The sequence below is a fragment of the Podarcis erhardii genome (assembly GCF_964252035.2).
Source record: "Podarcis erhardii genome assembly, chromosome: 4".
Taxonomy (NCBI): domain Eukaryota; kingdom Metazoa; phylum Chordata; class Lepidosauria; order Squamata; family Lacertidae; genus Podarcis; species Podarcis erhardii.
In genome coordinates, this window is record NC_138508.1 from 85,715,166 (window position 1) to 85,731,505 (window position 16,340).

At 41.0% G+C, this 16,340-nt stretch overlaps 1 protein-coding gene across 2 annotated transcripts in view; it reads right to left on the bottom strand.

Annotated features, from left to right (window-relative positions):
* The window catches only part of PCCA (propionyl-CoA carboxylase subunit alpha), a 240,178-nt gene that overhangs the window by 134,747 nt on the left and 89,091 nt on the right, over nt 1-16,340 (bottom strand). For both annotated transcript variants that reach the window (XM_081858120.1, XM_081858119.1), the window contains exons 10-12: nt 13,066-13,168; nt 10,708-10,802; nt 5,932-6,082 (exon numbers count right to left, since the gene is read on the bottom strand). In XM_081858120.1, the coding sequence (XP_081714246.1) occupies nt 5,932-6,082; nt 10,708-10,802; nt 13,066-13,168 (349 nt within the window). The remainder of the gene's footprint in view (nt 1-5,931; nt 6,083-10,707; nt 10,803-13,065; nt 13,169-16,340) is intronic.

The following is a 16,340-nucleotide window of genomic DNA, read 5'->3' on the forward strand; positions in this document are numbered from 1 at the left end:
TTTTCTTTTACATCTCTACTTGAAAAACAAGTATACGCAGAAATGACAGGCAGAAGACCAGGCCCCGTCAAAAGGATGCTGGCTGAGAAAGTTAGTAGCCTTCGCAGATTAGCAGTCATTGGGCAACAGCAGCAACATCAAAAGAGAAGCAGTTAGTTTGAGAAGGTACTGCTATATTCAACGGGATGTTGGAAGTAGTTTGGAGTCCTTTAAGACAGACTAACTGTCAGACGCGGGTGGCGCTGTGGGTTAAACCACAGAGCCTAGGACTTGCCGATCAGAAGGTCGGCGGTTCGAATCCCCGCGACGGGGTGAGCTCCCGTTGCTTAGTCCCTGCTCCTGCCAACCTAGCAGTTCGAAAGCACGTCAAAGTACAAGTAAATAAATAGGTACCGCTCCGGTGGGAAGGTAAACGGCGTTTCCGTGCGCTGCTCTGGTTCGCCAGAAGCGGCTTAGTCATGCTGGCCACATGACCCGGAAGCTGTACACCAGCTCCCTCAGCCAATAAAGCGAGATGAGCGCCACAACCCCAGAGTCGGCCATGACTGGACCTAATGGTCAGGGGTCCCTTTACCTTTTTAACTGTCAGAAAACCACAGCTACTTAGAAGACACTCAAAAATATCTGAAAGTGTGACTGATGTGAGGCCTGCTCAAGGAAACTCTGTACATTATGGAGATAAAGCCTACCTAAAACATAACATTAATCCAACAAGAAACTCAAGTGGAAAGGGGCAAATTGCAGTTAGATGCTCTACCTCGACTGCTGAGGTCTTCTCAGTACTTTATTTCTAGAAAAAAAGGTGCTGTTACTCACCATGAAGTTGTTACAGTAATTGCCACACTTTTAAACAAAAACCTAGAGGTGCTGGTACTGCGTACCATTTAGTACCCCACACACACACACACACACACACACACACAAGCTTTTAATGGACACCTTTGGTGGTCCCACATGCCCCTGTGTTAAGCTGGTCGTTACTAGAGACTGAGCCTTTAATGTTGCAGGTACTGTTCTGTGGAACTCCATGCCAACAGATGTTTAGGAAGAACTATCCCTGCTATTTTGTCGGCATAATCTAAAAACTCTATTATCCAGACAAGCCTTTCAAACTTCAGGTTCTTTGCCAACTAGTTCCTATTGATGTGTCCAGTTTTTATTATAATACTGACAGAACACCTTTACTGGAGAAAATTACTGAACTTCAACCTACTTCAGCTAGGATTCACATTTACGTAGTAAAGATATAGACACACAGACTTTTAACAGAAAATGAAAAATGGAACTCCTGACTTTGCACATATCAAGTGTTCTCAAAACGTGTTCTCCGTGCAGTACCAGTATGACCCTCCTTCTTTAGTAAATGACAAAACAACTGCATGCAATCTAATTATATATCATATAGGAGGAGCAGGCAATTTTCAAGATCCTTTTCAATCTGGGGTTAGACATAGTTTGGGCACAAAAACGGCTTTGGTTGAGGTTTATGATTACCTCTGTTGGGCAAGACACAGAGGGAGTGCATCACTGCTAATTCTCCTTGATTTCTCAGCAGTTTCTGATAATATTGACCATGGTATTGTTCTAGAGCGACTGTCTAAGTTGGGGTTGGATGGCTTAGTGCTGTGGTGGTTCCAGTCATACTTGGGTGGTTTTTTTTCAGAGAGTGGTACTTGGGAAATGTAGTTTGGCCATGTAGAGCCTTCAATGTGGGATTCCACAGGATACGATTTCATCCCCCATGCTGTTCAACATCTACATGAAACCACTGAATGGGGTTGTCCAGGGCTTTGGAGTACATTGTCAACAGTATTCTGATGAAACACATGCTCCACTTCTCATTTACATCTACACTGGATGGGCTAGAGCAGGCATCCCCAAACCTGGCCCTCCAGATGTTTTGGGACTACAACTCCCACCATCCCTGACCAACTGGACCTGTTAGCTAGGGATGATGGGAGTTGTAGTCCCAAAACACCTGCAGGGCCAAGTTTGGGGGTGCCTGGGCTAGAGCAATGTTTTGTCTTGGTAATGGGTGCTTGATTAGAACCAGTAATCTGAACCTTAATGCAGACAAGACTAAAGAACTGTTAGTGGGTGGTTCTCTAGACCAGATTGATGGGATATGGCTGGCACTGGATCAGGTTACACACCCTCTGAAAGAGCAGGTATGTAGCTAGGTGGTACTGCTAGATCTAATACTGTTGCTTGAAGCTCAAGTGACCTCGGTTTGCTTTGAATGCTTTCTATCAGCTTCAACTGATGATTCAGGTGCACCCCATCTGTGTCTAGCTTCTGTTGTCTATGTTCTGATAACCTCTGGGTTGGATTACTGCAATGTGCTATACATAGGACAACCTTTGAAGTTGGTACAGAAATCGCAGCTGTTACGGAATTTAGCAGCCAGACTGATGACCAGGACAGGACAGCCCAAACATATAACAACACTTCTGGCATGACTGCACTGGCCACCAATCAGTGTCTGAGCTCAGTTCAAAGTGCGGGTTTTGACCTATAAAGCCTAATGTAGTTCAAGACCGCAAGAGCTCAAGGACCACCTCTCCCCACATGAACCAGCCCAGACCCTGTAATCATCATCTGAGGCCCTTCTCCAAGCGCCTCCTTCATGGAAGATTCAGAGGGTGGGTACATGAGAACAGGCTTTTTAGTGGTGGTTCCCCATTTGCTAGGAGGGTGCAGCCTTTTTTCAAGCATCAGGCAAATACTTTCCTTTTTACCTGGGCTTCTGACCACTAATTTAAAGGGTTTTCAAGTACTTGTTGACTCTTAGTGGAGCAGAATCTGCAGGACCTATCTTTTATTTGTATAGATGGGGGGGGGAGGTGTTAGGTTTTTGCTGACTGTATTTATTTTAACTGGTTTTAGTATTTCTATTGTGTCTGCAAGTTGCTTTAAGTCATTTCCATGAGCAAAGCAACTAATAAATAACAATAGTGTTGAAGATGGTTGAGAGTTTGAGATTTCCCTTTAATTTTACCAGCAGCAGGCAGCATTAACAATTCTACGTTGCCTTTTCTACCATTTATTTCTGGCACGTTTTCCCTTATTTCAGTTTCATCACTTTTTTCCCTATCCCCCCACTAAGTGGCTGTCTGGCTGAGTAACAATGTTTGGACTTCAGGCTGTGTGTATAACTTCGACATCCTTCTTTCCATTCTCCATTCTCCTCCTCTTTCCTTCCTTCCTTGGCTATTTGTGATTTGAAGGTGGAGCCAGAAACACAAACACACAGCCTGGTATAACACAGCCACCATATCACTCTCTTGTGTTTCCCAACTGGGTTATTTTATTTTCTGTCCCCTAAAACAGTCAGAATGTGGAAGCTAATGCCATAAGAGCACGTTGCTGTGATTTTTTGGTAGGAAAATACCACAGCATTCTAATCAGCTAGTTAGGCTCTACAGTGGTACCTCAGGTTACATACGCTTCAGGTTACAGACTCCACTAACCCAGAAATATTACCACAGGTTAAGAACTTTGCTTCAGGATGAGAACAAAAATTGTGCTCCGGCGACGTGGCGGCAGCAGGAAGCCCCATTAGCTAAAATGGTGCTTCAGGTTAAGAACAGTTTCAGGTTAAGAACAGACCTCCGGAACAAATTAGGTACTTAACCCGAGGTACCATGTATCTCAATCCCTTTGGCTAGCCATTTAAGCCCCAAGAAGCCAGAGACAGCATCTCACTCTGTACCTTCAATCCTTATAGGAACAGAGAAAGTTTTAGAAAGACTGGTTAAATGATGTTAGCTTTGTGCATATGTGGGAGCACTTAGTGCACTTTAGAGAAAAAGATCTGAAATACAGTATTTGAACATTTATAATAGTGGCGAATCAGGTTGAATACAATGGTGTACACAGGACACACAAACTTGCAACGCAAAGTATGAAATTGTGCTTGGATCTATTGCGATTGTCAGGGAACTGCCATCTGGGTTAGCGGAGTCTGTAACCTGAAGCATATATAACCTGAAGCGTATGTAACCCGAGGTACCACTGTACTGCAATATCCCTGTCTTACATACAGAGCTCAGTGCAGAGCAGCAGCAAAACAGATCAGGGAAGAGCAAAGTGTCCGAGAGCTCCTCTTCAGGTCTTGGCTTAGCGCATTGTGCAAATCAACCAGAGTCCTCTGATATATTCAGCTCAGTGTCTTGCTTACAATTTGTGTTTTTCATGTGCAATCACCAAGGGTGCTGCAAAAACTTTCCAGATGGAGAAACCCTGTCGTTGGAAACTTTAGAAAGCCTGTTTAAACACTATTCAGTCAGATCTGTTCTTTCCAACTTTATCGGAAATGCACTAAGCTTTAATTAAAATGTTTGTTAGGTGCATTTCTCTAATTCCTCTATCTTGGCTGTGTATTGTCTCTAATTAGTGTTTCAGTTTGAAGCTGTGAGTAGTAATTTTATTGGCCTCATCTACAGTTTTCCCAATTGATCTGTCACTTTTCCCCAACCCTCAAACTTTGATGCCTATTAGCAGACTTGTAACTAGCCATCTAAGCTTTTCTCCCTTTTTAATTAAGAGCCAAACTTAGTAATTCTCATAAAGCTTTTTCCCCCCAAATTTAACTCTAGAGCCAGGAGAATCTGCAGATGTGTTTGTGTTTACAGTCAATTTTTAAGTGACATGCTGCTGCTGCCTTCTCTAACATCCATGTTCTGGGGAGCTTGAGATTGCTAGACAGCTCGTTCATTCGCTGCTTTTGCACTATACCTGGAAATATCTGCATCCACCAAACTGAGTTTTGAAAGGCTGCATTTGACCGCATTTAGAGGCTTCTTTCTAAAACCTACTTTAGACTAACTTAAAGTTTTTTATTTAATGTCAGCTCAGCTCATGGCACTCTTCAGAGGACAATATTTTATTCTATGCGTCTATCCATTGTTCATTTGCTACCTTGATTACATTGCTTTCATGATCACAAAATGTTAAGACCATTTAGCTGCGGGGGGCGGGGGGGAGATGAGAAATTCCAAAGGCACAACACAAAAAGGTCTTCCACAGGAGCCATACTCTGCCTGGCACAAAGGAATGAATGAGCAACTGTGAGCCAGCATCTGCATCCATGTCCCCAGTCTTGCATTCTGCTCTCTTATCACAAGAGCTGATACTATCTTGTTGTAAGAATTACAGCGGAACCTCAGGTTTCAAACGTGATCTGTGCGGGAGGCACGTTCGCAACCTGCAGCACCGCATCTCTGCACGCATGGGTTGCGGGTCACAATTCAGCGCTTCTGCACATGCGCGAGCACCGAAACCCGGAAGCAACCTGCTCTGGTCCTTCTTGGTTCAGCGCGGTGCGCAACCTGAATTCGCAAAACCTGAAGCGTCTGTAACCCGAAGTACCACTGTATTTTGACTGTTTTCCACAAGCAATGCAGAGTTCTATACTGCCATATTGTTTCTACATTATGCAGATATTTGGAGGCAATGGAAATTATTTCCATGGGTAAATTTGCTAGTGTATGATACCTCCAACCATCACTTCAGTCACTGTAACTTCTTACATAACATTTCTGCTGCAACACCACTCCGGTCCACATTTTACGTGTTCAAAGAGTTTTAAGATTTTAGCTAAATGTATCCCTTGCCAAGGCATGCCAAGGTCAAACTACATGCCTTGTTTCCCTATAAACAGTATGATGATTGGCAAACACGAGCGCACATTCACCAGATCAAGTAAACTTCTCTGTTCAAGGTCTAACTCAAAATCACCACTGTCCAGCACAACATATCACAACCACAAACTCAAGGGAGGAAATCAGCACTGGGAATAAAATGTTATCTTAGTGTTGCTCTGCTATGGTTTTGAAGAAACTTGAAAAGTTTTTAGCATAAAAATACAATTTTCCATCCACCCATATTCTAAAAATTGTGTACCTCCTCTCCTTCTCACACCCCCAGTACCTGAAGTCTAGTGTTCATTTCCAAGAAGAAGAAATTCTTTTTTGAGTCTATAAGGAATTCCACTGTTCCAGCAGATGAGTATTTTACAGCTTTTGCAAGAGCCACTGCTTGTTCTCCCATAGCTCTGCGTGTCTCAGGATCCAGGAAAGTGCTACACGAGTAGAGAGAAAATGTGTTGGAGGGGTTAAATTCAGCAAAAGGAATTTTTGATAATTTAAGACACCCAAATATCAGGAGGAAATGTAATGTGAAGTAATTGCCACCCAAAGCAAACCATTAAACACTGGTAACTACATGCTTGGGAATTATGTTTTTAAAAAACCCTGACTTTTAATAATCAACTAACAAAATTAATGCTAAAATTAAACATTCTAAGTTCACATATTTTAAAATATGTGTCCAAGTGGGTAAAGAAATTTAAACATTAGCTGATCACAGCTGTCCCTTATTTTGAAATATCGAAAGAATACCCCTTATGTAAGCCACCTTCACATTTCTCAAGGTCTTTTAGAAAATAGGGAACACTTCTACCAATCATGAAAATATAAGGTTTTTTGGTCTACATCACCAATATGCATGGTTGCAGCCCTGACACTGACTATATCTACTTTAATTTATATAAATAACAATGGTAAATTTTGGTTCACAGGGGTCTCCCATTCAAGAACTAATCAGATTCATACTTGCTTAACTTCACAGATATAATTCACTGGGCCTGATACAGAGAGGCCCAAAAAGTTCCCAAACTTAAGATCAAAGAATGTGATGCTGTATAGGAGAAATATGGACTTCTACATGAGTACTTCATTTCTATTATTATTTCTATTATTATTATTATTATTATTATTATTATTATTATTATTATTTCTTCCTCATCCTTTATTTTAAAGGCAGGTTACAACAGTATAAAAGTACAGTATTAAAATAATTTACAACCAGAAGAACAGAACATCAAAAGCGTGCACCTTCAGCATACAATAAAAGCTATACAATGGTGGTGTTAAGACATGTTTACAGGGGAATTCCACCGTTTAGGGGCTGCCACAGAGAAAGCCCTCTCTCAGATTGCCATTCCCACATTCCACATGCTGCCCAGAGGGGGGCTGTCCGCTGCATCTCTACAATTCACTGCTCTGGCCTTGTCTCCTTCCTGTCAGTGTCCACTGGGGACAGTTAATTCTGCCATTTCTCTGCATTTGGTGTGATTTGAACAGCTGAGAATTTCAGGTGCTCAGAGGAGATACGCGCAGAGCATTCCCTTGAGGCCAGGCAGCAATTATTCTTTCACACTCTAAATGCCAACTTTTTGGATAGAAGAGGGGCTTGCTTCCAGTTCTATTTCAGACAAAGAGCTCCAGTCCCTGATTTGCCAGCAAGGACAGTTGCCAGGGTCCTCAAGTTTTGTGTGTGTGTGGAGAAGCAATACCATTACAAGAATTCAACTTTTTAATGCAATTCTACACCATCTCCAAATTGCAGTGGTGTTATCTATTTGTTCACAACATGTGTGTTTTCTCAGAGAACTGAGGCAATAGACAGAGGGCTGGATGGATAGATGACTGAAAACCTTGAAATGAGAACCTTGCCGTTCCAAACTGAACTGTGTTAACGTTTCAACTTTAGCCTGTTACTCTGAATATGACATACAATGACAGTAACAGCTTGCATCTTAAATTATTCTCTCAACTTTACCCTAAAGCTGAAAGTTTTAATTTTCTGTTTTTCTTACTTTGATTCATCTGTTCCACACAGCAGGGCTCTCTTCCCTCCACTTCGTGGACACAGCTGTTTCTTCTGCCCTCGAGTGCAGTTGTCGAACCCTCTTGGGATTCCCTCTTAAGACTGTTCCCCCAACCAGCAAGTTTCCTCACTACAGGGTACTAAATATATCATCTTCCAGAGGCTTGCCAATTCAGAAAAATATATATATTCTAGCAGTGCTTCTTCGTACTGTTTTGGTATTTCAACTGTAAAAGTTTATATTACCTTTTACTACTTTTACCTATCAAAGCATGGCATAGGTTGCTCCCACCTTCACTCTGTGAAGTGATCCAAGCACACAAGAGCATGCAGAATTTTGAAAAAGTAAAATATGGTGAAAATTGTAATTTGAAAAACCAAAACCTGTCTCCATTCTCATCTCCAAGAAGCAAAAGAAGCCTCAACATAGTACTGAAAAACAAGTATTTTATCAAATATTTAGAATGCTACAAAAATAAATAAATCACCCAGTGTATTTCTGTTGGTGTCATTTTTTGGGCACAAAATGAAGGTTTTCCTATCAAGCCAACATCTCTCACTTTTTCCCCTTCATCTATTCTCATCCAGTCCACTTTGAAGCAAACACCACAAGTATTTTATTATACTTCTTATATTAGAGTGGTAAATCAAAGAAATGTAATAATCTCAATGGCAAGGGAGCCAGAGAATAAGAAGAGAGCTGTGCAACAGAAGGCATTTCCTGTGCTTAAAATGTAATGAAAATCTGTGATTATTAAGCTCCTACAAGGAGCTGGGTGCTGTACAGGAATAATGATAAATAAAACCAGCGTGCCAATTCACCATCTAAGAAAATAAGACACACTAGGGAAGGTGGAAGGAGAATGAGTGGAGGAAGACAGCAGTGGGATAAGGAAGCGGAACACATTTTAAGAGGATCTGCAGTTTTCACAATACCTTTGTCCCACTGAAGCCTTCGCTAATCAAAAACAAAAAAACTTTTATAGTAAACTTGTTAGGCTCTCATGACTGTGGCTTGTGGTGACATATGGAATGGACCTCTAATCCACAAACCTCCTTCTCTATCACTACACAGAGGCACATGCAATAAGGGTCAGCCAATTTTGCCATTCATCAGCTCCTCCTTGTGTGATGTTTGAGGTTGCTGGAAAATAAAGTTTAGGGCTGAGCATAATAAACTTTTTGCTTCTCTGGATCCAAGCAGTACAAAATTATGCTTGAACTAGGACACAAAGTGCTCTCTAAGAAAGGGGGGGGTCTCCTTGAACGTCCAGTTCACTGTCTGCTTGAAATCTGAATTCTCATATATTTCTAGGCAATTAGCAAATCTGAACCGGCAATTTTATTTATTTACAAAATACAGAATGTGTGTAAAGCTATGGCACAGATATTATGTACTGTTATCGGCTAGGAGTCATTCTGTACATACTATTAACTTTCTTCTAATTTTCTGAAGGCGGTCCAACATTTCAAAATTTGAAATGCCACACCATAATCCTTTTAATCTGAATGAAACAGATTTCAGAAATCCATGACCCTCACAGCAAAGAACTTTGCATGGAACAAAGAATCATTCCAAATTAATATTGCAACAAATTAGAAATTACTGTTTAATAGTCTCTGTGGTGAGAAATAGGAAAGAATCTCACACTAGTAGTTAATACACTGATATTCTTTTCCCTTCTACTTCTGCAGTAAGCAATATTTAAAAAAAAATAAAAACCAATGCTGCATAAAGTTGGCAGAAAAAGTGTAAGTGTTCTTGGATAACACTGATTATCTTGATCCATTTCAATCTAGGTCGAGGCCTGGTTTTGCAGGTGAAGTGGTCTTGGTAGCCCTGATGGATGACCGATATCGGAAGGAACAGGTGAATGCAACCGTGCTAGTATGACTCAATCTCACAGTGACTTTTGATGCCAGTGACCATTGTATCCTCTTGGATTGCCTGTGTGGGATGTGTACTGGATACTCCCAATAGTCTCCAATACAGTAGTCAAGTTCACAGAGAAACTTTGGGAAGAGTCCCCTTCAAATCGCTGGCAACTGTGCTATGGGGTTCCACAGGCCACTATTTTGTCTCTAACGCTTTTTAACATCTATATGAAGTAGACTGATGACACAGTAGACTGATGACACACAGCTCTACTTCATCTGAGCCAGGAGAGACTGTGCAAGCTCTGAATCAGTGTCTAAATGCAGTGGTGGACTGGATGAGAGCCAATAAAATGAGTTTGAATCTTGGAAAGACGGAGGCTCTGTAGGCAGGTGGTTCCTGTGTATAGAAGATAGACCAGTTGCCTGTTCTAGTGCGGCTACACTCCCTCTAAAGGAGCAGGCTACTACTAGATACATCTTTGTAATTAGAAGACAGCCTTTGATCAGCTTTGATTGGTATGCCAAGCATGGGAATGCTTTGCCACTGTAGTCCATGCACTGGCAACTTCAAGATTGGATTACTGCAACACACTATCTGAGATGGCCCTTTGGGCTGGTATGGAAGCTCCAGCTGATGCAGAATGTCACTGCTAGACTGCTGAGTGGGGCAGAAAGCCAACAACATGTGACACCTCTGTTGAAACATTTGCACTGGCTGCCCATATCCAAGTTTTTGTGTCAGTATACAAAGCCTGGACAACTTAGGTCCAAGATACCTTAAGCTGTCCTTTTATCACAGCCTGATCACCAAGATCACCTGAAGGAGCATTGCTATGTGTCCTGCATCTTACAGAGGCCTGATTGACCTACACAAGAGGTCAGACAATTAGTGTCACTGGTCCATGTTGTGCAAGACTCTTCCAGCAGAGATTCACAGGCATTCTCACTTTTTACATCCAGGCATCTCTTGAAGACTTTTTTATGCTGACATTTCATACTGTTATCTGAGTAGCTAGTCATTTTAATAATTGCTTTGTACTCCTGTAAATTTGTTGTTGTTGTTCTATACCGCCCTGATGTTTTGCTACAGGGTGGTGTATAAATACTTCTGTGAATTAAATAAAATAATTTATGCTCCTAAGGAGCGTGCACACTTACCTTGGAGCTTCTTCAATAACTTTCTGATTTCTCCTCTGAATAGAACACTCTCTTTCATTCAGCCACAATGCGTTGCCATGTTTATCAGCCAATACCTAGTAGAAGGTCACTGTTAATAAATAAATGCATTGCTTTTCTCTCTCCATCCCAATGCCACCAATGGGAATAATTCAATGGAAACAATCAATGGAAGTAATTCATTGCATTCATAAAATTATAGAAAAGATGTTTTAAACAAAAGATCAGTAATAAACACAGAGCTTCTCACACTCTGTTCCATTGTTGCGTTCCAGGAAGAAATCTGTACAAGCCTTGGGCTCCTCAGAAACCACATAGCAAATTAATCAGGGCACACTGCATTTGTCATAACACACTGAGTGTGTTTGCACATAATACTACACGGTGAGGCTACGTGCACAAGCTTCTGTGAGCCAGAGTATAGTGTTAGGCACACCATCCTCATGACCAGGAAAAGGAATAAGTCAGAATTCAATTTCACTTTAGCAGATACAACTGACTAGAGTTTACATGTTATACCACAATTGCTGGTTGTACAAGCCAAAAATAGACTAAAAGCCCAAATGAATCCTGCTTTATTCTTCCTCCCAGCAACGCAGGAAAAGATGAGGGTGGGGCAAGGGGACATGAAAGGCACTGTGCTTTGTGCAGGCTCCTTTCAGCTCATGCACATTGCACTAAACTATTATTTAGTATTCATTGAAAATGCTGTCATTGTGTTGCTCATCCGTGATCTGTCTACTGAAAGATTGCAGTGTTTCTCAAACTTGGGTCCCCAGATCTTTTTGGACTACAACTCCCATCATCCCTAGCTAGCATCCCTAGCTAGCAGGGCCAGTGGTAAGGGATGATGGGAGTTGTGGTTCAACATTGGCCGGAGACCCAAGTTTGAGAAACACTAGACTAGAGATTTCAACCAGGTAGTCAAAGGAAATGCGGCATAGCCCAGTTCACTCGTTTTCTCTAAATGAGGAGGAAAATTGGAGAGGATGAAAACAACATTCTAGGGCTCATACTGAACTTAAGAGTTATTTCCCAAATATAAAGATTGAAAAGGGCCCCTATTGTTGCTGGATCATGTTCACAGCACACAGAACACTAAACAAAACAAAATATTAGGAGTTTCTAAGGATTTGGGGGGGGGATGAATCTGGTTTGGAAATATTTTTAAATCCACATTGAAGATAAAGCAGTAAATACCATATAAATCCAGTTATTCTGGTATCCTAATTTACTTTTTAGCAATTCTGGCCAAAGAAATAAAAACATATTTAAAAAAAGGTGTGCTAACATTACAACCTTGTTCCACTTGGGGCATCCTATGACTACTAACAAGAAAAAGTTATGCAAGATTCACATCTCTAGTAAAATTATAGCTACATCCAGCATTTTCACCCTAAAAAGGTTGCTGAACATATATATTTAAAAAGCCAAAATTAGCCAGGCAACCCACTTTCCTTTCAACAGAATATCCCACTGCACAAGCCGATTGCACTTCCACTTGTGAGGAAAGAAGTCACCTATTTATTCTTTCTCAGACATAAAGACACACACATGCCATGCTCTGAGAGGTCCTTCAACCCTATATAGTCAAGTTATCAGGGGAGAGGGGCTGCTAAAACACACATCCGTAACCCCTCCAAATAAAACTAGCCAATCAATGAAAACAATTTTAGTTCAGAAAAGGGTCAGAAAAATGAAAATTCTATTTTTCCCATTCCTATGAATGTATTTAGCTTTTTCTCATGTTTTATAGAACACTGTTTTATAACTGGACAAATTGTTCCATGGACACCTGTTACTGAAGGAAAGACCCACTAGCTGTGTGTTGCCCAGTTCTTTGGATTCTGGGCATAGCAGCAGAACACAGTAATATCCCAGTTCTAATAACGTTTGGGTTATGTCTTACAATGGTAGTATTTGTCAGCGCTGAGTGGGTTCACCTATTTGTTTCTAATCTATTTTAAGCTGCCAATATATACTACAGGGTGGGTTTTTTGTTATTTGAAATTATTGAACTACTGTCAAATTATATTCCAAGCATCAAAACAAAATTCATATGACAGAAATTGTACAGACTCTGTATTTTAGACTGGGGAAAAACAGAACTTTTAGGAGACTGGCACATATTATAGATTTCTCGTCAGAGAAGATTAATTCATTACTGACCACAGATTAAGTTTCACATATTGAGGCTTGTAGAGACAAAACCAAATGATGGTTCTTCAGCTAAATCTTTGTCTCTTATCATACAAAATCATGTCAACTGAATTAGTAAGAGAGAAAAATACAAGAGGAAACACAAATTTCAAATCACCTTAATTCAAAGGAGGTACAAACCTGAATTTCTATGTGACGTGGATTATCAATAAACTTTTCTATTAACAATCGATCATCACCAAAACTTGAAGCAGCTTCTTGGGATGAAAATCTAAAACCTTCCCTTTAATGCAAACAAATGGAACACTTATAAATACAAAAACAAATTTATTCGTTTTATTGTTAGTCAAATGCTTAGTCTGCATGAGGAGCACTGCATGTCCAGCAGGTTTTCAAAGGTAGTCTTCTGTATTGTCCAACAAGTACCCACCCCACCCAAAATCAGGGAAAACATAGCAGTAGCCTCTGACACAGAATTTGAAGCTGCACATGAAATATTTACAGGAAAAATGATCAGCACTATCTTCTGTATCTCTCCCTGTGCAATACCAATTACAAAAATCAGTTTGTGTGTCTGAAGGGAAGTGGGTAATTAGCTTTTCTCCTTGCCCTTATGTTGTGAAGAAAGTTTCTGACATATTGTACCAAGGTTACCAATGGTTATTGTACAGTTTGTTTTAGGATCTGTATCCTATCAAATATGGCGCCACTGAGCATGCACGGCAACTAACAACATAACATAATAAAGATTCTCCTCCCTGAAAGAGAGGGGAGTGGTTGTGGGCGGGAGCCCGAAGACCGCTCCTAGCAGGGGGCGTTGCCCCCTGCCCCCAGCTCACCTGGCTGGCGCTCACGCCCCCCCCCCGGTGGCCGTCCAACCAGGTGCCATGAGGGGGGGCGGGTCCAGCAGCCTTTATGCTGCAGCGCCAGCCTCTCCCCGGCCTCATTTCTCTTCGTCGTCCTGTGCGAGCCTTGCTATGGACCTTAGGTTGGTCGCCCCGGTTGCCCGGGGGGGGCTGGTAGGAGTTTTTCCATTTGGCATTAGGCTTTTTGGTTTTTTCGCCTACCTCGTAGCAATCGTCACAACTTTTTGTGGTATTGGTGGGTAGGTTAGGCACATTATTTCCATTGAATAATGTGTTGTGGTGTGTCGAAGTGCTAGGTGTGGCCATCGCCTATGCCTTCAATTTCTAAGGGTATTCCATTAAAGGAATCTGGCGGTCGTGTATTCCGTCCGAAGCCTGCTTGGCGGGAGGCCATGGCACGACCCTCGGTGACATCAGGGGTGAGCCTATAGTTGGATTAGCATCAACAGGTGATGAACCCCTGGTGAATAAACCCACTTGTTTCGCGATCCAATGCCTAAGCCAATACCTTTTCATTGCTGTAATCAATAAAGTTGTGGCCTTTTCTAGCCCATTAACCTTATATCACGTGTCCCTGTGTCTTCATTTCACTTCGCGGGGGTCAGGTCCTCGAACCACAAATACCAGTTTAAAAACAAAAACGGGTGCAGGAAAAGAAAACAGGTCCAGCAGACTGGAGGATGGGGGAAAGGAATCTATGCCAGCTTACGAAATCAACATTTCCTGACCTTCCCTCAAAGGGCAGTTAAAAGAAGTGTGTTTTTTAACTTGCTACTAAAAATAAAACCAATAGTAAGTACCACAGTGGAGGTACCACTACAGAGAAGGCTGTGCTCCTTGTGTTGGTCTGGCCTCTCACAAAGATAAAACTCCGAGAAGGCATACAGTTGGAGACACTCTCTAAAATAATATCTTTCATTCTTTCATTCAGCCATGCTTACCCAACCTGTAAGATCTCCAGACAGATATAATGTGAGTATAGTGTTGGAATGTACACACATTCAATTAAATGCTTGTAAAATGACATGTCATGATCAATATCCCAAATAATGACTAACAGTACAATTTGGTCTTATGTTTGCACCATCTTATTCAAATTTTGTACCTATATGTGTATATCTGGAGGTCTTAGAAGTTCAACAGGCATACCTGGTAGGCATACCTAGTGTTCTATTAGATAAGACCAAAGGTCCATCTACTCTAGAGTCCTGTTCTAGGCACATGCAGCCACATGCTTCCCTGAAGCAAAAATGAAGGGTATAAGGGTCTCGTTTCCTCTGCCTTTGAAGGTGGTATTCAGAAGTATCTATGGAGAGCCCATTTAGCTATCATGCCCAATAGCCATTGTTCACTCTTCCTTACAAAATTCACTTTTGAAGTAATTTAAACTAGTGGCTATCACCACATCCTGTGACAATCAATTCCATTAAATTAATTGCATTGTGTGAAGATGTACTTTGTCCATTCTGAATCTTCTGCACATCCATTTTCTTCCAAAACCTGACAAATTTCATAACCTTTCCTCAGAGGGAAGGCACACCAACCCCTTGATCAAATTGCACTCTCTTTTGCACCTTTTTCAGCTCTGCGCCTTTTTTCTTTTTCTTTTCTTTTTTTGAGGCCAGGAAACTAGAACTGTTTTCCAAATGTGCCCGTAACATAAATTTGCCTAAGCCTGTTGTCTTTTCAATCTGTTTTCAAATCAACCCTAGGACAGAACTGACCTTCTTCACTGCCATCGCACCAAGTTGGTGTTGCATAGCTTGTCCACAATGCCCAAATCTCTTTCTGGTCATAGCAAGTTCAGACCTATCTGAATTTGCTGGAGTAGAGATGTGATCTGATTTTGCTCCAACATGTTTATACTAACCTTATACTACCACTCCAGGGTACCTCAAAGATCACCTGAACCATTATATCTCAGTTTGATTGTCAAAGGTCGTTCCCAGAGTCCTGGAGGCTCATTTAACAAGAAACCATTATTGTTTTAAATCACGATCTCTGGTTTGTATGGAAAGACAATTCAGCATTAGAGGAAAGTAAAACTAAACTCTTTGCTAAAGTCCTTTTCCCAGCTGTGTAGGAAAAGGGGAGCAAGATACAAGCCCAAAGCATCATTTGGGCTCATTCTAGTTCATGCACATAGCAGTAACTCATGGTTTAGTGTCGCAGGCAACATCCTGTGACAAAAAGTTTTTTGGAAAGCTACCAATATCTATAACAAGTGTTTTTTAGAAAAGAAAATATGTAATAAAAGCAACATTTCAGATGACTTTTTTATTTTAAAATTTATCAGCATGTTAGAGGCAATTCTTGTACTTTAGTTTATTTTCAATTTAGGAACATCTGAGGCAATCACCCAATTATCTGTTACTTAATTGTTAAAACTCTTTATCATACCTATTTACAAACATTTGGCATCATTAGATCCAGTGCTACTTAAACTGTGAGAATGAAAGTGGTTTAATTCTTTGGCTTTCTTCTATATAAGCATTTTGTTAGATAACATGTATAAGTGACTTTAGTTAATTGATGCATGAGTTAATTAAAACTATTGATTACAGTGCTTTGTTTGTTGTTTTGTTAAAA